Source organism: Panthera uncia, assembly GCF_023721935.1.
Source record: "Panthera uncia isolate 11264 chromosome A1 unlocalized genomic scaffold, Puncia_PCG_1.0 HiC_scaffold_17, whole genome shotgun sequence".
NCBI lineage: Eukaryota > Metazoa > Chordata > Mammalia > Carnivora > Felidae > Panthera > Panthera uncia.
The window spans coordinates 102,941,493-102,967,294 of NW_026057577.1; the positions used below are offsets into that span (position 1 = coordinate 102,941,493).

The following is a 25,802-nucleotide window of genomic DNA, read 5'->3' on the forward strand; positions in this document are numbered from 1 at the left end:
TCTCGGGTCGCCGGCGCGGGTCTGGCACGGCCTCGCAGCAGCGCCCCCTCTCGGCGGCCCTGGGTACGGCCTGTATCTATCGGCGTGCATCTGTGGGCTTGTACTTGGTGTTGGTGTTTCCAGCTAGTGTTTCTGTTGCTGCTCTTGTGCAGAATGGTTGTGGGTGTCTAACACCGTGTTCACCTTTCACTCCTCTTAACAATGTTAAATTCCTCTAGGAATTTCTAGCTAATTCTGTTAATTCTGTGCATCTGTATAGAGCTCCTAGGGCTCTATGGTTTTGTGTGCATAGGAGTGTGAGGTTATAGTCCGGTGTGTGCCTTGAGTGTGGCATAGGTTGTCTATATCCCTGACTGTGGATATTTCACTTTCTGTCCCCACCTGTCTGTGAGCAATTACCTATGAGCATGAGCTGTATCCCTCCATTTTTGAGTCTTACTAGTAATACACATTTTTATCATCTTCCCATGGCTGTGCCTGTATAAATGTACAGGTGTGTGTGTGGTGCATGAAGCCACAATGGGTAGTAATGGGATGTTTCTGAAATCCAGATGTTGAAGGAATAATGTGGAAGAGGGGAACCTCAAATATACTAAGTCCTTTGCCCTTCATCTCATTCTCATTGACTTCAGAAGAACCATAGAGTTTGCTTTTGGACCCTCTGGCTTACAATTGCTTGATTCTGACCTGAACCTGGCCTCCTGTGTGAACTCTCCTTGGCCTTCCTTCTCCTGTCTGTGGAAGCTGCCTGCTGCAGGCAGGCTTTAAGCCCATTGACCCTGATGTCAACAGAAAGAAGTGAGCATCCCATCTCCTTCCTTTCTCCCCACCCAAAAGTCACTTCCTCTTAGTTCATTACCTGGGATTTTGATGCTTGTGTTCCCTCAGCATTATTGATACACATGGGGAAAAAAAAAAAAAAAAGGAACTTCTTGAAATTCCCCCAGAAGGTTTTGAGAGTTGTTTTCAGTGTTGCAACTTGAACAAGTCAGTTTCTAGTTTAAGTTTCCATCAGAAAGCTTGGTAGGAGTAGGGTATATAAGCCCCAGTAGCAACAACAGCAGCAACAGCAGCAGCAGCAGCAGCAGAAGAAGAAGAGACAAGTTTCAGACCCAGAAAACTCTGCAGCCTGCCCAGAAGCAAGGTAAGCACTTCCTTGGCCCCTTCTAGCTTTCCACAGGCCCGCAGGCTGTCCGGGGTAGCACCGTTTGAGTGGTACCCCTACCCCTGGCAAGCTACCAGGAGTGTGTGGATTCCTGGAGGCATTCCTGGTGACTTACCTGCCGGGGACGCTAGTGGAAAGTCAGTATTTTGGGGACTGATGTATCAGGTCTTAATTTTAAAAGTCAACTAATAATAATTGTACACGACAGTCTGCAAATGAATGCACATTTGATAGAAGGGCTTGTTTTGTCTTGTCTGAGAGTAGTGTGTACATAAAAGAGTGTTCCTCAATTTTAATGCCCACCAGTTAAATTGTATCAAGTGAGGTGTGCCTCTGTTAGGACTGTAAACTTTTTTAAAGCTGTTCGTTCATTAAGCCATAATGAATTCAATAAACAATTGAATTCATACTTACACCTCATAATTGAAAGTTGCAGAGCAAACTTTGTGTTGGGCTTAATAGATAGTTGGAACAGTCAAGCAGACTGGAGGCCAGGTTATCCAGATTTTTTTGGATTAACTTCGGAGCTACTTTAAAAATGAAAAGCAGCTGCATTGTTTAAAAGTATTTGCCGAAGGGTTTTAAAATCTGTGAGGAGGAAAACAAAAGATTATACTCTATTAGTGTCTTATGGTTGCCAAGGTAAATCGTGTGCAACAGTTTTTCAGGTTAAAAAAAATAACGATCAGGTTAAAATATCATTTTAACCAAGAGATTACCAAACCCCCGCTGATGGCCCACTCTGTCAGATAAGGAACTTCAAGATATTGGAAAGAATTTGGACAACCTCTTGGGGTTCATTTTACTGGGATCTGAAAACTGATGATTTCTGTACATTTATTCATTTTCCTCTAATAATTCATAAGATCCCTCGAGGCCAGAGTGTTTATGCTAGACTCTGGAGGTACAGTGTGGAGTCAGAAAGACATGATCCCTGCCCTCAGAGAGCTCAGTGTGGCAGAGAAGACAAACATAGAGAACTATATTACCACAATCACAGGAAAAAGTGCTATGAGTGGGATTCAGGGAGAGCAAACAGCCAGGAGTCCTGACTTCCTTGGGCACCCTGCTGGATACCTTCATGAATTATTTCATTAACTCCTCACCACAGTAGGATGCCCATTTTACAGGTTGAATGTGAGACTTAAATAAGTCAAGTGACTTTCCTAGAGTCACGCAACTAATAAGTGGCAGGGCTGGGATGCCAATGCAGGTCTGCCTGGCTCTAGAATTGGGGGTGCTACCCATGCTTTGTGTGATTTTGCCTTTTTATTTTTTAAATAATAATTCTTTTTATTATTTATTTATTTTTTATTTTTTTCAATGTTTATTTTTGAGAGAGAGAGAGAGAGCACGGCAGAACGCTAGCAGCAGAGGGGCAGAGAGAGAGACACACAGAGTCCCAAGCAGGCTCCAGGCTCTGAGCTGTCAGCACAGAGCCTGACACGGGGCTCGAACTCACAAACCGTGAGATCATGACCTAAGCCAAAGTCAGACGCTTAACCGACTGAGCCACCCAGGCACCCAATAATAATTCTTTCTAAATTAAAAAGTAACAAAATAAAGCTTGCAAACGAGATGCCCACCCAAGTGTCCTGGGCATGCCCATGTTGGCACTAGCTTTAGGGAGCATAACCATACCACAGGACCTGGGGTCCCTGTGTTCCTTATACAAAGATTTCAAGAATTTAGAAAACCTACAAAATTACATGGAAAAAAATATTTAATCCTCAAGACTCTCAAATGTAACATGCCAAGGAAATGTGGGCTGTGGAATATAGCTCTCTGATATCAGCTGAACTGGAGAACAACAGGGCAAATACATGCTGCCCCCTTTTTGGATTTCCCTGGGTTGGATTAAGAGAGTGACCCACCACCACTTCCCCCCCCCCCACCCCATCCAGCCAGTGTTCCATGGTTTAAAATGTAGGTGATACTAAAATGCAAGTTGTTTCTTAGAATCATCACCAAGGCTCCCTTGATCGTGAAGTGCAGTTCACCTGAAATTCTCAAACACATCTAAGGCCCCAAGAGGAAGTGCCAGGAATATAGCCAAAGGGAAAATCCCAGCATTAAGACAGTGCAAAAGAATCACCAGGAGATGCCAGGAATCTCTGTTATTTCCCTGCCCAGAGTGCCGGCATCTGGGCTTTACAGGCCTATGTAATTACAATACCTCTAGGGCATTTCCCTACAACCAGCAGGAAGGTTTTGTCCGCTGTTGTATACAAAACAGACATATCGCATTTTTCCTTTATCTCTTCACCTAAGTACAAGCTAACATGTTATTGGTTGCCTTCTATAATATGATATGTCATCTCATTGCATTCTGTCAACAACCCTCTGAAATGGGTATAATGTCCATTTTATAGACGAGGAGACTGAGGCTCAGAGATAATTTGGGCAACATCACACAACTATAAGTGGAGGAAGCAGAATTCAAGCCCGTCTGCTGGACTCCAAGCCTGTGAATGTACTAACTGATACCCTGTGGCAACTAGTACATTGTTACAGTCATAACTTGGACATGATTAATGGGCATGTCTGTGAAAGCTCCATGCTGCAGTGACAAAGTGCTGACAGTACAGGAAGGCCTGACTTCTAGTCCCATATCTGCCACTCTCAACCTTTGTAATCTGATTGAATAAAGCACATGGCAAGGTTCTCCTAGGATTAGCAGCAATTCTAACAAAGCCGTGATTTGTCAATATTCAGTAACCCCAGCCAAAAGATGTTCATTTTTAAAGTATCTGGCTGAAAATTTTTTAATGTTTTATTTATTTTTGAGAGAAAGAGAGAGAGAGAGAGCACAAGCAGGGGAAGGGCAGAGAGAGTGAGACACAGAATCTGAAGCAGGCTCCAGGCTCTGAGCTGGCAGCACAGAGCCTGATAAAAGGCTGGAACCCATGAACCATGAGATCATGACCTGAGCCGAAGTCGGACGCTTAACCGACTGAGCCACCCAGGTGCCCCCTGACCAAAAATTTTGGGTCTTATTATTTGTAGGATTTATTCAGTGGTTTCTGAAAACATGTTCCTGCAGAACATTGGTACTCTCTGAGATGGATGGAGGTGTTTCAGAATGAAATTCAATAATCACCATCTCTACGTAATTCAGAAGTAGGGTACAATCTTCACGTCCTGAAGATTTGCATAAACCCTGGATCCCAATCTAGATTGAGTTTTACTCTAAGATGGTAGCTGATATTTAGCACAAAATTATACATTTCACTTTTCAGAGTGGATATATCAATATTTCATGGCCTTCTTCCAAAGAACATCTTGCTTTTCAGAGCTGTGGACGCTAAACATGGGTTAACCCAGTAGTTCTCAAAGTGTGATCCCTGGACCAGCAACATCAGCTTCACCAGGAAACTTTTAAGAAATGCAGATTCTGAGGTCCCTCTCCTCCTTCCATCCCCCTTGACCCCTACCTGCTGAATCAGACACTCTGTAGGTGGAACTCAGCCATCTGTGTTTTAGCAAGGCTTCCAGGTTACTCTGATGTGTGCTCAAGTTTGAGAATCACTTGTTTTGTTATGTGAGAGGAAGTAACCTTTGAGTTTGGAGCAGTTACAATCTAAACGAGGAGAGAAACTAAACCTGGCCGCCAGGTGGTTGCCATAACTTGGATCATAAATATTTGTTGAATGAAAGTATTTGCTCCTAGAAGACAGGACCCAGGCCCAAAATCCTTTTTTTTTTCTCTCCTAACCACTCTAGCTCTATGCCCTTTACATAGAAAGTACATAGTAAGTAAATAACAGTTGAATGTTGATCCAGACAAGTCATGTTCCTTCTCTGCACCTTAGGTTTCTCAGCTTAAAAATGAGAGGATTCTGGGATGCCTGGGTGGCTCAGTTGGTTGGGCAGCTGACTTCAGCTCAGGTCACGATCTCGTGGTCTGTGGGTTTGAGCCCCGCATTGGGCTCTGTGCTGGCAGCTCAGAGCCTCCAATTCTGTGTCTCCCCCTCTCTCTGCCCCTCCCCTGCTTCCTCTCTCTCTCTCTCTCTCTCTCTCTCTCTCTCTCTCAAATAATAAATATTAAAAAAAAAAAAAGAGTATTCTATCAGATGGCTGGCCTCAGTTCTCCTTCAGCTCCAGATAGTCTGTGGTTCTCTCTTTGGAGATGTTCTTACTCAGAGACTGGCACAGGGTTCCTGCAATTCGCGTGGTATGAATCTGATGAGAAAAATCAAGATTAAAACCAAGGTACATTGAATGAATATGGTTTCCAAAATGACTGAGTAACTGCTGACATTGTCTCTTCTCTTTTCCCTCCTCTTCTCTCTCTTTCTCCTTCTTCTCCTCTGTTTCTCCGCCTCCTGCAGATGCATCCTCAGCAGCTGGTCATCTCCTGGTTTTCCCTGGTTTTGCTGGCACCTCCCCTCATGGCCATATGGGAACTGGAGAAAAACGGTAACCAGCCTCTCCTTCTCTGGGGAGGCCCTGAATTCCAAGCCAGGACTGTCAGGCAGGTGGTGTGGGGACCTCAGACTAGAAGGGGCAACCAAGCCTTGGGGCCTCCTAGTGAGTGCCATCCCTGGGAAAGTGTGGGTCCGTCTGTCCTTCCTTCACCTTTGAGGGTGTCTGTGTTGTTTGGCCTTCACATTAAATGCCACAGTAGGAGCTTTATGTGGACTCTGATGGGAAAAGATATATGGATTTTGCTAGTATCACTAAAAACTGGCTGTATCGTTCAATTAAAATTCCAAAGTGAAGGATTTGAAAAGTATAAGAACTCTGTTCTCTCATCCCCGCTCCATCACACAATATCACCCCCTCTGCTGGCACCAAGAGTACTAACCTCTGACTATGCACTTAACTAGACTCACATTGACTTGGGCTCAAAGGCTGATTCTGCCACTTATCAGGTAGGTGACCTTGAGCTGGGTCACCTCCAAGCCTGAGTTTCCTCCACTGTGACCTGGGGATCACAAAGAGTTGCCTATTATGCAGATGATTAAATATGTCAGTGAATTCAGGGGACAGCACAACAAATGTCCAGTGACAGTCAATGTTAGCTGCTATTGTTTTGATTGTTTAAAGTGATGGCACTGATGATTCAAAAGAACCTGTTTATAATCCCAATGACCAATAAAAATTACTAGAATAATAGAATAGGTTTTAGTGAAATTCACTATATCCTTTTATTATCTCACACAAAGTAATGTATTAACTGATTGTTAGTTGTTCCTGAAAGACCTCAAATGTTTCTCGTTTAATTCTCACAACATCCATATAAAATAGGGACTGTCTGTACCCCATTTTAGAGATGTTGAAAATAGAGGCTACAGAGATTAAGCAACTTCCCCAATTTCACATACTTGGTAAGGATAGTACAGGGACTTGATTCCAATTCTGTCTCACTTCAAAGCCTGTGCATTTAAGTATTTGAAGAAGGTCTTACAAGAAGGACATAGAGCAATGGTTTCCTATGTGCTTAGAGAACAGGAGGAAATAGGCGTAAGTTACAAGTGAAGACATTTCCGCTGATGACCAGAAATAATCTTTCGATAGTCAGGAAAGTACCACACTGGAAAATGGGTACCCGAAAGGAATGTGGGACTATTCTTCTATTCTTAATCTTTTCGGGAAGACAAGAATTCAGTCATCTCCTCTCCGCCTGAGGAGGGTTTGAGTTTTAGACCCTGCCTTGAGGAAAGGCAAAAGCCTGAGCTAGATGAGTATGTCAGATTCCTATCAATCCTCGTATAGCTAGTGAGCTCAGGAAACTTGGCCCTCGCATAGTAAACCCTTAAGTTACTTCTAATTTGGTAAACCACAGAAATTCCAGGAAGTCCATGTGAGAAACAGAGGGCATAGGACTTTGGAGACCAGATGAGATGATAAAGCCAGGCACAAGGTTCCAGATGCTCTTCATCAGGCTCCCCTTTGTGGTTGTTTTCCCCTGTTCTTAGGTAAGGGTCTTCTAGGCCTTCTGAGTTTTAGCTGTGACAGAAAAATAGCCTTGCTGTGGTTCAATTTCCAGCAGAACAAAGAAAAACTAGAGAAAGCCGAAGGTGAGACACGGTTTTATTTCAGCATAGGTAATCATTTCCAAAGAGTTGGGTCCCAAATACTTTTTACCTCTTGTTTTGTTACCGATTCAGTAGTTAAAAATCCCTCGGATCTAAAATGAGAACTTTATATCCCACAATACTTTACATTTGGATGCCAACCATAAAAGTCACCATTTATAGAGCATTTAAGGGCACTACGTTAAGCTGTTGTATGAATTGGCTTATATAATCCATGTCTCAACCTGCCGAAGCAAGCACTAATATTTTGCTCATTTTAAAAACGATGACACCCAAGCTTAGAGTAATTGAATGTCTCGCCTGAGGCCACAGGCAAGTATAAGATACAGAGCTGAATCTAAACTCAGACCTATGTGACTCCAAAATCCAGGCTCTTCACCTGTGTGGCTGTCCAATTAGAGAGGGCATCAAAATCATCTGGAGACCATAACAGACCACCAGGCCCATCCCAAAGTGGCTGGTTTGGTAACTCTGAATTTGGATATCTATCAGTTTCCTCGGTGCTGCTGCTGATAATGGTGGCTGAATGATCAGGTTTGGGGAACCAGTGCATTGAATGATTCTAGTTAATGAATAAGTGATGCATGAGTGAATGAATGAAGCTGTGATGTGGCACACTCATTGAAATACTCTACTAAGCCATTCCTCAGGTGCCAGTTTGGATACTCATATTTGAGATCCAGTGCAAAGTCAACGAGATAGAAGGCCTGAGCTACAGCTCTTGTGTTTCTAACTTGATGTAACCTTGCTTGGTCTCTTGGTTTTGGCATGAAATGGGAAGACCAGGATCTACTGAACTGCTTCATAAGGGTGTAAAATTGTTTTAAAAAGTGGAATGAAAATCTCTGTTGGTGAGTTTTGCACAGTAGGGACTAAATCCTTAAATGCCCTTGGAAAATTGTAGGACAGTTTCTCTGTGCAGTCATCTGACCCTTTGGTCTCTGAATAACAATAACCAACACTGAGTTTACTGTGGTAGGCACAGCGCTAAGTGCTTTATATGTTTGTTTTTTATTTAATCCTCATAGCCAAACCTACGACATAGATGTTATTATTGTCATTTCACAGTTGAGGAAACTGAGGCTCATGGTGATTAAGTACCTCGTTCCAAATCCCTTAGCCAATTCGTGGGGACAGGATTTCAGTGCTGGTCAGTCTTTCTTGACATTTCTGTGCCCTGCCTTATTCCCTATGAAACCAAAGTTGTGCTGGAAGGTTCTTATCTCCACCAGGTCTTTGGTAAAGAGTTTTGTGCTCTTTGCATTTTTGGTGTATCAAGGCCTTCCCCATCTGCCAGCTAATCAGAAGTTAATTATTGAAGACAGCCCGTCAGTAGGATGGCAGCTGTAAAACTCTTTGCTTGTCTTAGGGCGCCTGGGTGGCTCAGTTGGTTAAGGGTCCGACTCATGATTTCAGCTCAGGTCATGATCTCACAGTTGGTGAGTTTGAGCCCCGCGTTGGGCTCTGCACTGGCAGGCTTGGGATTCAATCTCTGTCTCTCTCTCTCTCTCTGCCCCTCCCCCATTCATCCTCTCTCTCTCTCTCTCTCTCTCTCTCTCTCAAAATAAATAAAAATTAAACTACTCTTTGTTGTCTCTTCACGACCTTGAGCCCAAGTAGGGCCCAGTGACCTGAGATCATCTCAGCAAGTATTTGCTGTTACAAGCAAGGCTGTGCTTTTCTGCAGTGCAAATGCTCAGGTGGTTCATAAAACCCAGTCCCAAGTTCACGTTGCTCACAGTCCTGTTCTCCACTCCCTGTGCTCTCCAGTTTATGTTGTAGAGTTGGACTGGCACCCTGATGCCCCCGGAGAAATGGTGGTCCTCACCTGCAATACTCCTGAAGAAGATGACATCACCTGGACCTCTGACCAGAGCAGTGAAGTCCTAGGCTCTGGTAAAACTCTGACCATCCAAGTCAAAGAATTTGCAGATGCTGGCCAGTATACCTGTCATAAAGGAGGCGAGGTTCTGAGCCATTTGTTCCTCCTGATACACAAAAAGGAAGATGGAATTTGGTCCACTGATATCTTAAGGGAACAGAAAGGTAATCCCATTCCCTCAGATGGTGCTTTCTCTTTTGCCCCATAAAAATTAAAAAAAAAATTTTTTAATGTAAATCCCTTGCTGAAACCACCCAGCACCTGTGTTTTTCTTTGCTTTCTTAGACACTTTGAGTGATCAACCATCCAAATCTCATGTTCAGAGATTTTCGTGGTGAATCTGGTTGGTTTTCCTGAAGTTCTTTTTAAATGGTTAATGGAAATTAACCAATGTGTATAGTTCATAACTCAGCTCTGGGATGGCAGCCTTGCCAAATTTAATCCCTCCCTCTGATATATCAGGTGCAACGTATACTCTGCAGAATCAGCATCCTACTGACACATTCCCGGTCCTCGCTGAACTGCCTGTCAGGGAAGCAGCATCATTTTCCAAGGAAATAAATGGAAGATCTTCACTCTTGTACCGCTTGGTGGCCTGTGGTTCATCACAATTAAGATCTACCTGAAAGAAAACTTCTAAATATTGAATTTTTGTTGTTTTCAAATCCAGAATCCAAAAATAAGATCTTTCTAAAATGTGAGGCAAAGAATTATTCTGGACGTTTCACCTGCTGGTGGCTGACGGCAATCAGTACCGATTTGAAATTCACTGTCAAAAGCAGCAGAGGGTAAGTGAAACCACTCTGATCTCTTAGCATTTTGTGACAACTATTGCGTTAAGAAAATAAGGGCAACCTAGCAATGGCCTATCAGTTAATGATAAGTGAGAAAACACAGTCAAACCTGTATTTTTTTCAACACCCCCTCTTGCCTAAATTGGGAAAAGAACATGGAGATTTAAGCTAATCACCTGAACAAATGTGTAGGTTAGAACAGGACATTATTGGGGCCTGAGAATAGGCTCTGCTGTGTTTGAACCCACTCATCCAGATTGCCTGGCAATGCTTCATTAAGGCTCATGGCACCATGGGGAGGCATAAAAGGGGAAATCGAAGCTACAAATGACTTGCCAAAATTGCACCCTGAGATGAAAAGAGAAACAAAAGCTCTCGGACACAGATCTTGAAAGCCCTGAAGCCGACTCCAAAACTCTGAGGCCTCCAGAAATTTTCTCAGGGCCATTTCAACTCCTTTTCCCTCTGCTGACGTCACTAATCTGAAGTTCATTGTTTGTCCAATACACTTGGACTTCCCCTAAGAAACCAGTTTCCATGGATACCGAACCTATGTTAGCCGGTCTGTGTGACTTCCCTCACTCACCATCTAGGTTCCTGAACAAGGCAGGGTAACAGAGCAAACCCCAGGTGATTAACTGAGCAAATTAACCTCTGGAGTCTTCCTTTTCCATCTTTAAGATGAAAATCCATACTAAAAGGATGCTTATACAAGGGCACAGAGACATGGAAGCCAGTGTTCATTGTAATGTTTTTGGTAATCAGCAGGGGAAAAGCTAAATAAAGCGTGGTACATTATCCCCCAGCTTAACGTGCATTCATCAAAATGGATAACCCAATCTGTGTGGTCTGTCATGGAGCGCTCTCCATATGTTCAGAGGGGGAAGAGATGGTTACAAACCATATATATATGTATAGTAGGATCCTATTTAATGGAAAATAAAAGCATTGTCTGTGTATATAGACAAAATATGTGTGAATGCATATATACATATGGATATATGATTGGTCTGAATATTCATAGACTAAGGTCTGGAGGGACACAAGCTATGAATAGTATTTCTATTTGGGGAGTGAGATTATGGTTGAAAGAGGCACACACGTTTCATTTATACACATTTTTATCTTTTTAATTTTTTATCATTAGCATGTGTTGATTGTGTAATTAGAATGAGAAAAACGAATTTAAAATTCTAATAAGGAGATTTAACCCAGGGCTCTGGATCTAGAAATTTCTGGATTCATTTAGGCCAGAGGCATGTAAATGCAGAACTGTCTCTAAATATTTGTACCACCTCTTGAAGCAAAGCTTGTTCTCATGGGGAGGGCAGATTCTTACCCCCTTAGGAGAAATCAAACAAGTTGGAGAAATTGTGTCCTCAAACAGCTGCCTGGCTCCAGCCCCTAGAAACTCACCCACAATTGTGTGACACAGGGTAATGTCTGTCTTTGACTTCAGCTCCTCTGACCCCCAAGGGGTGACTTGTGGAGCAGCGACACTCTCAGCAGAGAAGGTCAGAGTGGACAACAGGGATTATAAGAAGTACACAGTGGAGTGTCAGGAAGGCAGTGCCTGCCCGGCTGCCGAGGAGAGCCTACCCATTGAAGTCGTGGTGGACGCTATTCACAAGCTCAAGTACGAAAACTACACCAGCAGCTTCTTCATCAGGGACATCAGTGAGTTTGCTTGATTATACGTACTTACTAAGGATATAAATGCCATTTGTCACATGTGCGCAATGCCCCATGCACTGAGGTAAGGGTTTACATGCATTATCTCTTTTATTCTAACCCCCCCCCAAAGTGTACAATGTAGATACTATTGTCTGCATTTTAAGGAAGAGAAAATTGAGTCTTACACAGGTTAAATAAGTTGCCCCAGATCTCACAGATAACAATTCAGACCCAGTCCTGCCCCACTAGAAAAAAGTAGGCTCTTGGGGCACCTGGGTGGCTCAGTCAGTTAAGCAACCGACTATTGATTTCGGCTCAGGTCATGATCTCACAGTTCATGAGTTCGAGCCCTGCATCTGGCTCCCTGCTGACAGTGTGGAGCCTGCTTGGGATTCTCTCTCTCCTTTCTCTCTCCTCTCTCTCTCTCCTCTCTCTCTCTCTCTCTCTCTCACACACACACACACACACACTAAATAAATAAATACACATAAAAAAAGGAAAGAATAAGTAGACTCTTGGCTATACTTGTATTCTGCTATTCTGCTGTCCAGGAAGCTTCCACAGGGAACCTAGGAGGAGCCCCTCAAGCATACCATACCATACCAGGCTTCCATACTAATTGTGGTTATTCCCAACCAATCTTTCTCCAGCACTGGAAAAGAGTCTTCTTTATTGGAATATAAGACCCTCCGAAATGAACATCGATTTTTTTTAATTTGCAGATGGAGATTTTGCCATTTGTCATTTCCTTTGCCATTTATCCACTGAATTTTCATCATGAAGTAAAATGTATAAAACCACAGAACTCGCTCTAGCATTTGTGGAGAGACTGCCCTTGGTGGGTAGGGAAAGGTTTGCATTTACATAGGATGGCCAGGGAAGGTCTCTTGGAGGTGACATTTAGCTGAGTTCTAAAGGAAAAAAGAAAAATGTCAGTTATGTTAATAATAGAAGAATATTTGAAAAGCATCTACCAGGAACCATGGTCTTTGGGATTTGGACATCCCATAGAATGTCTCCTCTGCCCTTGTCTAGACAAGGGTCTAGAGTCTTCCATGATACTCGCTACTGTATCCTCTGTGCACAGTCTAGTTAGTGACTGGCATGTGACGGGTGCTCAGTCATCATTTATTGAATGAATGAATGAGCATAGAGACAATTTGATAACTGCTGCAAGACGAGTCAGTGCCAGCTGCCATGAAAAGACAACGGAAAGAGCACTAAGTGGAAATTCTCTCATCTCATCCCCAGCAAGGGGCTCCACTCAGCTCCAAGTTCAGTGCAAAGAGGCATATTGACCACAGAGAGGGTGGTCCTTCACCACGTAGCCCAGATATGAGTCTTGTCTCTACAAAATTTCTTCTGAGCACTATGCAGAGGTGGTTCCACTGCTATGGCTCATCTGATTGTGCAGTGGTGAGAAGGATTCTGAGCCTCTCTAGGGGTCAGCCACAGAGGCTGTGGCCACCTTCCACAGGCACCAGCAGCAGGGGTGCCTCATGTTTGCCAACAGGTGCCCAGAGAAGTGAAGTAACTACCTATGGACTCACAACTGGTCAAAGGTGAAAGTCGGTTCAGAAGCCAAACACCATACACCATACACCAAAAAGCCCCATTAGGAAAATAAAGGGTGTTTCTTTGGATTCTTCCACAGTCAAACCGGACCCGCCCAAGAACCTGCAACTGAAGCCATTAAAAAATTCTCGGCATGTGGAAGTGAGCTGGGAATACCCTGACACCTGGAGCACCCCACATTCCTACTTCTCCTTAACATTTGGCGTACAGGTCCAGGGCAAGAACAACAGAGAAAAGGTAAGATGTGATCCAGGCTCCATGTATTCAGTTTTATGCACATCCAGGGGATGAGGATACCAGTAACTAACATTTATCTAGCACTTTCTAAGTGCCTGAGACTGCGCTGAGGGTTTCACATGCATATCTCACTGAATCCTTAAGGTAACCCCGCAAAGCCAGGCAGTATTATCACCACTTCACTCGTGGAGTCATGGAAGCTCAGAGAGGTTAAATGACTTGCTCAAAGTTACTCAGCTAGGAAAGAGGAAGGATCAGAACCACGGAATTCAGTCTAGGGGACGCAAATGGCCTGCACCGAACCACGCTACTATTGCCTCCAATATGGTTCGTCATTAATTCTTGCACTCAGAATTGATCCCCATATAGGAAATCTGGGCTCCAGGCGCCTAAAATTATTGCTTGAATTTAGCAAGTGTAATGAATGATAGAACATTCATGCTATGTCTCACCCAAAATGGATAATTCCCAGCTGTTCCACATATGGTGAAATTATCTTATTGAACAGAATGTTAGCGTTCACACAGGCTATGACAATGGCTTTCAAACTTCTTGCCTTGGCATCATAATTCCCAGATCCAAGATTCACTTTTATAAAGCCCAACACTGCTTCAACCCCAGTTTTAGAAATCACTGGATAAAGGCCTTATTCAGGATAGTATTTAGCATTTAGAAGGAATTCAGTCATTTAGTCACTCCCTGAGCATTATGTTTTGTAGGAGGGAAGGGCTATTCTGGGTGAATTTACCTAAATATTATTTAAAAACTTCATATGTATCTTCCCTACATAAGATTTATATCATTAATAGATAATATCTACTGAATACTTTCTACCTGATGAAAGTCTTCACTAAGAGTTTTACATGATGATTACCTTTAACTTTTACACATCTTGAGGTAGGAATGATTATTATCCCTCTTTTATAAATGACGAAACTCAGACACAGAGCCTAAAGCATTTTCCTGTGATTACACAAATAAAAGTAAACAATACCTGGATTTCAGCACGTTTTCTGATAAAAGGATCAGGATATAGTATTTAGGAATATCCAGGGAGCAGCTATAGCAAATCTGCCCTAGTCCCACCATCGCCCAGTACAGACTGAGTGTGCATTGGGCCTTCAGGCAAGGTAGCTGTGCTAAAAAGATGTGAGCTGGACGGAACCATTCCTCCCTCTGGGCTGAGGTAGAAAATGTGTTTAGAGCTTCTATCAGTAGGTGGCGCAAGTTCTATACAACTCCACTGTTTATTGCAACTGTGAAGCCCTTAAACCCAGGTGTGCTTGTTTTGAGAGACCAAGCGTTGCAAAAATAGGCCCAGCCCATCTTGTGACTGCATTGCCAAAGACATCCCTCTCCTTTGCAGAAAGATAGACTCTCCGTGGACAAGACCTCAGCCAAGGTCGTGTGCCACAAGGATGCCAAGATCCGCGTGCAAGCCAGAGACCGCTACTATAGCTCATCCTGGAGCAACTGGGCATCCGTGTCCTGCAGTTAGGTGAGCAGGCCCACAAAGCCCAGCCCATACCTGAACACTCAGTGGACCCAGGTGCAGGGCTTTGGTGGGGGGCAGTGCAGGAGAAGAAAGGGGAGACAGGGTGCCCGGCACATAGTCACTAGAGTCAGAAACATATATTTGTTCATTAACAGATATTTATTTGATGCCCATATTGTTCCAGGCACTGTGCTGGGTACAGAGATACTGCAGTAAAGAAAACATACATAGGTCCTGTTGCTCTAAGGGTCAGCAAAAATGGCTTGCAAGCTGCTTTCAGGACTTAGAACCTTCTCCTAGGCACCCTGGGGGCTTGCAAGCTCTTTTCAGGACTGAGAACCTTCTCCTAGGCACCCTGGGGGGACACTGAAAGCAGCCATATCCTAGACCACATAAGGGCAGGCTGGGCCCTTCTAACATGGAATCCCTAAAACCCCATTGCCCCAATAATATGTTGTGCGAAGTAAGAAGGGTTTGCTGCCACATTTCTAATTCACATAGACTGTTGGTATTCTTTTTCAGGTTCCAATCCCAGGATGAAACCTTGGAGGAAAAGTGGAAGATATTATGCAGAAGTTTTTAAAGAGACAATGGAATAAGCCCCAAAAGTTATTTTCTACCTAATTTGCTTTTTGCAAAGGTTCATTATAATGTCTTTGTAGTAGTTTTACATTGAAATGCCAAATGCCCACTGAAGCAATTAGCTACTTTATTTATAGATTTTCTAGCTAGCGGGTTGCCACTGACCTTAATGCTATTTAAATATTTAAGTAATTTATGTATTTATTAATTTATTGTTATTGAACACATCTGTCAAGATGTATTGTATGTTTCATACTCTCAGGACCTGATCTGTAAGGAATAGGCCCTATGATGCAAAATGTGAATTTATGTGTTATTTATACTGACAACTTTTCAAACAAGACTACAAATGCATCAGTTTTATGACAACCAGTGAGAACAGAGTGTTCTGATGCCAGCACCAATAATATGTTTGTGATGGATGGGAACACAGAAACAGTTAAACAGAAGCACGGAGACATGAATCCATTTGAAAAGGTTCTGGTGACCGAGATGTTAGTTCCTGTGTCCATGAAGATTTCCTTGAGGTGGTGTTGCTAAAGCAATTCAGGACCACCTGCACTTCTAAGCAAGTTCAGTTGTTTTATTTTTGTTGTTGGTGGTGGGTTTTTTTGGCGGGGAGGCGGTTGGATGCCTGAATTTAGAAAGGACTAAAAAAATAACTGAAATTGAAATTCAGCTTCAGCTACCCTGGCAGTCCCCACCTCCATCTACCTGTAAGACATCGGAGAGTGACCCAGAGACATTGTAAGTATCTGGAAAGTAAAAAGGTCTTAGGATCCAAGAGGGAGAACAAGTATAGTACGGCCAAGCAAACAAAATTGTCAAAATTGCCAGCTGCTTTTTAATAGCCATGCAAGAAAACACAGAGTTGCAAAGAAAACAATCAAGAATTGCTTACTCATCAGCATGAGTGAACCTGACTGGTGGATATGACCGGACAGTGCCAATCACTAAGGTGCTACTTTTAAGTAATGAATGTGCTTTCTGTAAAGTGATTTCATTTGTTTTCTGTTTACTTATTTCTGACAGTGAACTAATAAAAATATAATTCTTCTTTGCAATAATATTTTGGGCTTTCTCAGCTGACTCAAGTATCCTGTTCCCACATTTACCAGGATTGCATTACTTTTCCCCTGCCATTTAAGAATTGCCCTTCTTTGAAGCAATTTCACTTCCAGTTTTGCAGAGTTGCCCTTTCCCTTTATAGGACTCCCAAAGTCAGTGTCTTGCTGAGCTCAGGGAATGTCCCTGCGGTCTGACCATGGGGAACTCTGCAAGGGCACTGAACTGCATTATGCCCTCTTTAGGGGTTGGATGTTCTTGCTTCTTTCGCCTTCTATCCTGGAATCAACTCTACTTGCTCCCAAACTGTCATGAAATAAAGCACCAACCTGGTAGAGTCATGAGCATCCCAGCCCATAGGTCCAGACCTGATGTTTGCAGAGGATTTGTCACATGTCTGGATGTGTGCTAAAACCTTGGGTTGAGGAGATCCAGACAACCTTGGGTTGCCTTCCCCAAACAGTGCCCATTCCTGGCACAGCTTAGAAGGCAGCGATGAAAAGTTAACTTCAATAGCACTAAATGCTAAAATGTTCAGTATATATGGTGCCCTGGGGTAAGAACAAAGGAGAAGAATCAGTGTAACCTAGAGTCACCCAGGAAGGCTCAATAGAGAAGGGGAAGTCAAAGAAAGGGCAGAGCCTACCAGTTTCTCTTTGGTGCCTCCCATGGAAAGAGCAAGTGCTGGGATCAGAGAGAAGGAGTACAGTCTCTACTATCTTCAATAGCCAAATGTACATATCTGGGCTTCCTTGCAATGGCAAGGTAATTATAATAGGGATGCTTTAAGTGTCCTTATTTTAAGTGTCTCCTGGAGCCCTTATTCTACTCTGCTGCTGACCTGGAGGAATGGTGGAAAGATTCTATCATTCTCATCCAACATTTGAAACCTATCATCTTGAATTATGAGCCCATACTGGATAGCACGTGGTTGGTTAATAACTATTTGTCCTCCTACAGGGTCTTTCATCTAGAGATACCAAAACACTTAATGGGCATTTAATGAACAACACTAACCAAGAAAAAATAATTAATCATACTTACAAGTACAGACACCAGGAGGCCTTTCCCAAAACTTCCGGCCAGCCTGGGGCAGAGCTCAGATGTTCCCTCTCCCAGCATGCACAGTGCTTTCCTGACATGACCTCTTAGCATCCAATTAAGTTGAATTTCAATGAAGAGTTTTTATCTTTGAAGGACATTCTCCAGGACAATCCTTTTTTATGGGGAATCTAGCCGCTACAGACATATCAAATGTTCTACCTAAAGAGCTCAGGACTGGGAACCAGGAGACTGGGCCCTGGGCCTGGTCAGCCCTGCTACATGACCATGTGACCTTCAGCAGAACACTGGACACAACCTGCTGCTTGTCCCATTAGTAGTCACTCTCAACTTCTTTCCCTCCCAGTGACCTTCCTGAGCTCTAAGACTGGGAAGCTAAGTAATCACTTTTCTAGTCACCCTGGCTGCCCAGCAAAGCCATGAGACCTTGTTCCAGCTCATGAGATATGAGAAAATTCTGCCTGTGTTCTCCTGAGAAAAGAGAACCATAGCCAATCACTCTTGCCCTCCTTCCTCTCTTGAGCAGATGACATTTAAGAAGTTTCAGAGAATGGGGCACCTGGGTGGCTCAGTTGAGCATCTGACTTTGGCTCGGATCATGATCTCATGGCTCGTGAGTTCAGGCCCACGTCGGGCTCTGTGCTGACAGCTCAGAGCCTGGAGCCTGCTTCAGATTCTGTCTCGTCTCTCTGTCCCTCCCCCACTCGCGCTCTGTCTCTCTCTCTCTCTCTCAAATGTAAATCAACATTTAAAAAAAAATTTTTTTTAAAGAAGTCTCAGAGAAAACCCTGCAACCAGAATGGAAGCCACCATGATGGGACTGTAAAGCTACATAGACTTTGGGACTCTAGCAAAATCAAAAAGCTGAACCAACCCCTCTAACCACTTACCCCAGACTTCTTGTGTTAGAAACATAGACCCATATGTGTGTGTATTTTTTAACCGTGGTAAAATACACATAAGATAAAATGTACCATTATAACCATCTTTTGGTGTCCAATTCACTGGCATCAACTACTGGGAGGAAATGGGTCAGAACACCAGGTCTGCCCCTCACAGCTGGCATGCCCCTAGGGACACCCTGGAGCCACATCCAATGATGTCAAGTGGGGTCCTGGTGATGCCCTGTCTGCCTGAAGAGAAATAACCAGGGTCAGGAAGCTTGTTCCAAGGGCAGCCGGAGCCTGAGCAGGACGAACCGGGGGGGGGGGGGGGGGGGGGGGGGGGGGGAGGGGTTGGCAAGCAGCTTCCATGGGAGAGACACCTCTGCTGTTCCTTCATTCACTCAACAGTTACTGCTCTGTCCCTGGCACCATCGTCAACTTTCTGGATACAAGGCTAAACAAGACCTTGCTCTCTCACTGTTTCCAGTCTCTAAAAGATGAAATGCTTGAAATTCTAATCACCGAAGGTCACCTCCCTCTTGAGGGTTAAGAGCTCTATAAAATGAGATGATCAGTTTAATGGGGTTAGCACAGTACCTGGCCCACAGTAAGCACTCAATAAATGGTAGCTATTTCTACCCAATAGCTCTGTGATCTTGGGCAAGTTACTTCACCTCCTCAAGCCTCACTTTTCTCATCTGTAGAATGGGATAATAAGAGTACCCACTTGACAGGGTGGTTGTTAGGATTAATGGAATAACACTTAGAAAGTGCTTATAAAAATACCAGATCCATAATAAGTACTCAATAAAAGCTGATTGTTAATATTCTTATTATATTACCTATACCCTAAAAAAAGAATAATTCGGGCCCCTATGTCTTTGTGGGCGTAGGGAAATGGAGAGATTGTTGTTAGGAGGTAGTGATGTTTCTTAGAAGTAGGTCAGGATGAAGGATGCATTAATGAGCCAATGAAGAGATCAGTCAAGCTCCTCAGGGCAGAAACCCTTTCTTATAAATACAATTGTAAGAACATCCCCATCTGGGTGGTACCAAGATGCACCGAACCCAATTCCTGCCTCTAGGGATTGGATAGTCTGAAAGGGGCAAACATGGGGAGTACATATATTAAAATATAGCCAGGCTGGGTTAAGGGTATGCGAACCCTAAATATTTCTTTTTACAAAGGTTTTCAGCTCCGGGGAAGATCCTTTTCATTCCCTTTAACCTTCCTGGATGCAATAATTTGGCATAAACCTGCCAATTCACCTTACCCATAAATCCGATTTTAATCATCTCTTTCCTTTTCATTTCAGTATGGCCCCTCTTCTAACACAGCATTTGCGAGCAGACTGTATTTGGACAAGACTTTCTCCAGAGGGCCATATTATAACCAAGGAAATGAATTCCCTCTCTCAAGCTCATAAAATGCAAAAATAAAATCAGCATTCTAGCTGAGGGCAGAGGAAACCAGGCGCGCATACTGAACACCCTCCTCCTGCAGGAAGCGCGCTTGGCGGAGCGGATTTGCATTTACCTTCACGCAGGCCTGGGTTCCGAGGCGCGGGGCGTCCTGGCAGCCGGCCTCCGCGGTCGTGCGCAGCCCCTCCGCCTAGTGCAGGCCGGTGTGTGACCCGCTTCAGGGCTCTGCAGATGCTCGCTAATCTCCCCTGCCTCCTTTCGAAAGGAACACAAACCGCCTGTCCCCTGCCCATCGCCCCAGCTGACCAGGGGTCTTCCCTGGCTCTTTGCAAAAGGACCATTGCTAACCCCAGCATGGGGGGGTTCCAGAGAGCTGAGTGTTGTGTCAGTGACCCTGGGGTTTGGAGGAGAGGGAAAGTTAGGGGACAAATCATAGTGTCCAGGGGGCTTCTTCCTTCCCACACCATCATCCAACAGGCGCACACCAAACACTGGTGGAGTGGGGGCCCCACTGCCTGGAAGGATCCAAGGCACAGAGTGTGTGTGCACCTGGCTCTGAAACAAGAAGACCTGGGTTCAAATCCCTGCTCCCCACTTACCAGCTTTGTGCTCTGGGGCAATTCCTTAATCTCTCTGTGCCTCAGTTTCCTCACCTCTAAAACAAGTACGCTGGCCGTGCCATCACCTCCTGGGGATGTTGTGAGAATTTAAGGAAACCAGTTCCACGGCACCCAGCACCTAGCAAGTATACTTCCAAGGCCAGTTGCAGTTTCTGTTTTCATAAAGTCAAGCCCAAAAGGGGAAGCAGTCCTAATTCCTCCTTTTCTTCCCTCCCCATGTAGATGAGGGCCGGTTTGGGACATGTACATAAGCTTTCAGTCCTGACTCAGAAATCTGTGTCCTCCCACCCACCAGCCCTCTCCTGCCAGCACACAGCAGTGACATCTCCCCCGGATCACAGCATACAGAGTGGTACTCCATGCCAGCAACTACTGCATGGGTTTCTGCTCTGCCTTACGAAACATTCTCTAGCCATGGTTGACCCCTTTCTCTGAAATCCCTCTGTTTGCACTTTTGGGTGCCTTAGAGGCTAACCAGACCAATGGTCTCCCAACTTGTTTGAGCCAGAATCCCTTTGCTCAAGCGGAATTCCTAAATGAAGTCCCACCATACACAGGCACCTGGGAGGATGGTGGCCAAAGGGACTTTAGTTTTATCAGCAATGCTCTAATTCTTTACAAGAAGAATGCATTATCATATTTCCTGCATGATTAAACATTAATTTTTTATAAAGTCCTATATGTAAAGCAGACAAAAGCAGAACTACTCTGCCTGAAGCCTCCTACCCACTCAGTCCAGCCACCCTCCCTACTCACCCCTATAGCCCTGGGGCCCCACCTCGACACCCCCAAACTCTTCAGAGCCCAGTTTGAAAACCTCTCATTTTATAAGATGAGGAAATTGAAGGCCAGAGAAGTTTGGTGCCTTGCCCAAACACCCAGAGCCTGATTCTTGCCAAGGCTCAAACTTGAACCTGAGTCTCCTGACTCCCGTTTTGGCTGTTCCTGACATGTTAAGTAATAATTCCCAGAAGATTGCTATTAAACTGACCAGCCTATCCCCAGTGAGCAGCAGCACCTGAAAACCTAGGGGTTCCCACAAACACTTGCATACTAATTAGCTTCTTAAAATAGTTGCCCAGCTCCTTGGAATGTGGTGTCTGAAACCTTAAAGCATCCTCTGCTTTACTCCAGGGAGAGTAGAAAAGAACCGGCAAGGACACGCACCCTATAAGACAAAGGAAGTCATAATTCGGGCTGCCACAGCACTGCTACCAGCCCTAGAGCACCTGATGCGAATAAGAAAAAGGTATCTCTTCTTCAAGGCAGGCACAGCCCCATACCAGGGTACGTGACTTACTGAGTGGGGAGCAGGCTAGGTTTCTGCTCCCTCTTGACCCCTCAACCAGGGACCCTTGTGCAGGACACAACCTGCCCAAACACACATGGCAACGATGGTCATGGTGAGAGTGGTAGGTGCTTGGAATAAAGGAAGTTGAAGGGGAGGGAAGGCTTTCATTCATTCATTCATTCATTCATTTAGCAAATAATGACTCGGTGTTTACTGTGCCAGGCCCACAAGTGCAGAGAAGAATACATGAGCAAGGTGGGCAGGTCTAGTGACTCCAAGATCTTACAGCCTCAAGAGGGCTGAAGACAACAGCACAGACAATAAGAGTATAGTGTGGTTGAGTGTTAGCACAGGTAAGGAAAACTGTGGAGTTATCTATGGGGATTTGCCTTCACGGATGCTTCAGGCTGCAGGTAAGGGAGACCCCATTAACAAGTGACTTGAGCAATAAGGAGCTGTGAGGGCACCTACAAGAAGTCTGGAGGTAAGGTATGGCAGGATGTAATTGGGCAATTTGATGACATCATCAAGAACTCAGACTGTTTTCAACTTTCTTCTCCACTAGCTTCAGTGTGCAAGCTTTTGTCCTGGTATTTGCCCTTCAAGATGGCTGCTGCAGCCATCATATCCTCATGTCACCATGCCCGAGGACTGGAAAGGCAGTTCTCTTCTAAAATTTAGAGGGTTTTAAAAAAAAATTTTTTAATGTTTATTTATTTTTGAGAGAGAGAAAGAGAGACAGAGTGCAAGCAGGAGAAGAGCAGAGAGAGAGGGAGACACAGAATCTGAAGCAGGCTCTGAACTGTCAGCAGAGCCTGATGCAGGGCTCGAATCCATGAACCATGAGATCATGACCTGAGCCAAAGGTGGACGTTTAAACAACTGAGCCACCCAGGCGCCCCTAAAGTTTGTTTTTAATCAGAGAAGACAGTCTTTCCAGAGCCCTTGGCAGATATGCTCATGCCTTACCTACCAGGAGGATGGGAAAGCAAGAACCTCACAATTTCTCTCTCTAAAGTGGGAGGCAGGCCCTGACAGCAAGGGAGGAGCTGAGTGGGAAATGGTTACTGTTTAGGCAACTAACAGTGCATGCTACAGGACTGCAAAGGATGACCCAGAACCTAGCTTTGAAGGCGGGCATCTGTGGTAGGCAAAATTACACACCCCTCCCCCAAGATGTCCATGCCTAGTCCTCAGAACTTGTGAATATGATGAGATCATCCCAGATGATCCAGGTGGAACGAGTGTAATCACATGAGCCCTTAAAAGTAAAATACGGTAGAGGGAGAAGTCACAGATGTATGAAGCATGGGAAGGATTTGACCTTCAAGCTGTTGCTGGCTTGAATACGAAGGAGCAACATTTCAGAGAAATGCAGACCTCATTCCTATAGCCACAAAGAGCTGAATTCTGCAAGAACCTGAACGAGTTTGGAAACAGATTGTTCCCCAGAGTTTCCAGAAGGGAACACAGCCCTGCCTTGGTGAAGCACTAAGCAGAGAACGCATCCAGGCCCACCTGGACCTCTGACCTTTAGGTCTGCAAGATAATAAATGGCTATTGCCGTAGGCAGCTAAATATATGGTAATTTGTTGCAGCAGCAGTCAAAACTAAAACAGTTCCCAAATTAGAATGTATCACATGCTGTGACTTTACGAATTAAGAAGAATTACCAGGTAAAGGGAATAACATGAGCACAAATCTGAAAGAAAGATATGTTGGAAACCAGAAAGCTCCTTTGAACTGAAGCATAGTGTGAGGAACAAAAGGAAAGGAGTAAGATAAAAAGATAAGAAATAAGAATGGGGAATAAGGGAATAAGTAGGAACTAAATCCTACTAAAGTAAACCAAAGTAAGAGGGTCCTCAAGTGTCAAGCTTGGGCTTCACCGTGATGGCAACAGAAAGTCATTGAAGGGTTGAAAGCAGAAAAGTGATGGAGTCAGATTTTCATTTTTTCTGGATCGTTCAAGTTGCTATGTGAAGAATAGACAGGGAGAGAAGGCAAGTAGGCAAGGTAAAGGTCACAGTAGTGGTCCAGGTGAGAGATTATAAGAGATTGGACAGGAAAAATGCTAGTAGGGATGAAGATTAGAGGATTACTTTGAAAGAAATGAAGGAGAGAATTGACTGGACCTATTCATTGGACATGAGTGGTAAGAGAAAAGAATCAAGAATAAAGCCCATTCATTTATTCATTCATTCAATACACCTTTGTTAGAACCTTCCACAGTACGTGGTCCAAGGACTGAGGGAGTCACAGGATGTTGCCTAAAAAACAGGAAAAAGAGACATAGCCCTACTTACATAGAACTTCAAGATTTCTGATTTGATCACCTTATTCACTGAGAGAGAAGCAGGGTTGAGTGTGGAAGGAACAAAGATGAGGGACTAAAGACGATGAGCTCCCCTTATATCGGTGGACATATACATGGGACAACCAATGGTAATATCCAATAAGCCTTGCATATATGGGTTCAGAGCCCATGTGTGAAATTTGAGCTAGAGATAGAGAGCTGGGGATCACTGTTATATGCAAGAAAATTCCCTTCAGTTATTCAGAAGACAATGCCTTTGAGGAGAGGGGTTAAGAATTGGGAAATGGGAATGTGCCTTCAAAAGCTTTCACTTCCACCTTTTTGCCTTGGGAACAACCCTGAATAAAATCTGGGACTGTCTTCTTCAAGTCATGCTGGCTGAGCTGGTACCAGGAAGCCCAGTGGTGTTCAATAGAGGTTAATTGAGTAAGGAATAACTCAAGAAGGCAAACAAATGAACCCCAGTGGGCAATTCTCTCTGGTTATTTGCCATCAAATGGAAGACATGTTTACTCTCCCCCTTTCCTAAGTAGTTCCACTGCCCTAGGATGCAGTCCCCCATGATTTGAATGGCTGAGTTTAATTCCAGTATTCACTTAAATTATTTGCTCACTTCCAAAATGGAATCTCTCCTTGGATGACTAATGCAACTTTCTTGGGAGGACTAAGATGTTGGATGTTCAGGGTTTCCAAATAAGCATTTGATTTAATCATGCTGGGGTGATTGTAGAAAAACGGGTGGTATCCACATGTGTACTTTACTATTTTTCACCTCTCGAATTTATATATGAGGTATAAAAAGAAACTAATCAAAGGCAACCATTTTTGCATCCCATAAGAAACCTTTGGGATTGAAAACCAGGAGCAGTAAGAAGTATGGGCAGTCAAAGGGTGTCTGAGAGGCGCAGTCGGCTCAGGTCATGATCTCACAGTTTGTGAGTGCAAGCCTCACATCAGGCTCTGTGCTGATGGCGCAGAGCCTGCTTGGGATCCTGCCTCTCCCTCCCTCTGCCCCTCCCTAGCTTGTGCTCTCTCTCTCTCTCTCTCTCTCAAAATAAATAAATAAAAACGTAAAAAAAAAAAAAAGAAGAAGTATGTGCAGTCATTAGGAATATGCCCACGTCACACTGGAGAGGTTTTCACCCACTCAGCCATGTACTAGTTGTAGTTCCTTACCACTATAGCATCAGTTCTCCAGGCTACCAATTGGAAGCAATGATAGCAGTTCCTGCAAAGGACAGAGTGAAGATGAAATGAGATAATGCATGTGAAGAGCTCAAAATAGAGCCTAGAAAATTGTGTATTCTCAATACATGTTAACTAGTGTATTTGTTTGCTAGGGCCAATTAACAATGTACCACAAACCAGGTGGCTTAAACAACAGATATTTATTGTCTCACGGTTCTAGAGACTGGAAGTCCAAGATCAAGCTGTCAGCATGCAAGCTGTGAGGGTGAATCTATGCCTCTCTCCTGGCTCCTTGTGGTATGCTGGCTACCTTTGGTGATCCTTGGCTTCTGCTGCACTACCCCAACCTCTGCCTTAATCTTCCCCTAGCATTCTCCCTGGGCGCCAGCCTGGGTCCCAACTTCCCCTTTTTGTAAAGACACTGGATTAAGAGGCCACCCGCCTTCAGTATGACCCCATCTTAATTACATCTACAATGACCCTATTTCTAAGTAAGGTGATACTCTGA

General features: G+C 44.1%; 1 protein-coding gene across 1 annotated transcript; it reads left to right on the forward strand.

Annotated features, from left to right (window-relative positions):
• The first annotated feature begins 39 nt into the window (after positions 1-39).
• On the forward strand, positions 40-16,876 carry IL12B (interleukin 12B). Its single transcript, XM_049647872.1, has 8 exons — positions 40-1,144; positions 5,497-5,584; positions 8,977-9,252; positions 9,759-9,876; positions 11,342-11,559; positions 13,211-13,368; positions 14,735-14,866; positions 15,386-16,876. Exons 2-7 carry the CDS (start codon positions 5,497-5,499, stop codon positions 14,864-14,866), a joined length of 990 nt encoding a protein of 329 aa, XP_049503829.1. The 5' UTR covers positions 40-1,144; the 3' UTR covers positions 15,386-16,876.
• Positions 16,877-25,802: the final 8,926 nt, after the last annotated feature.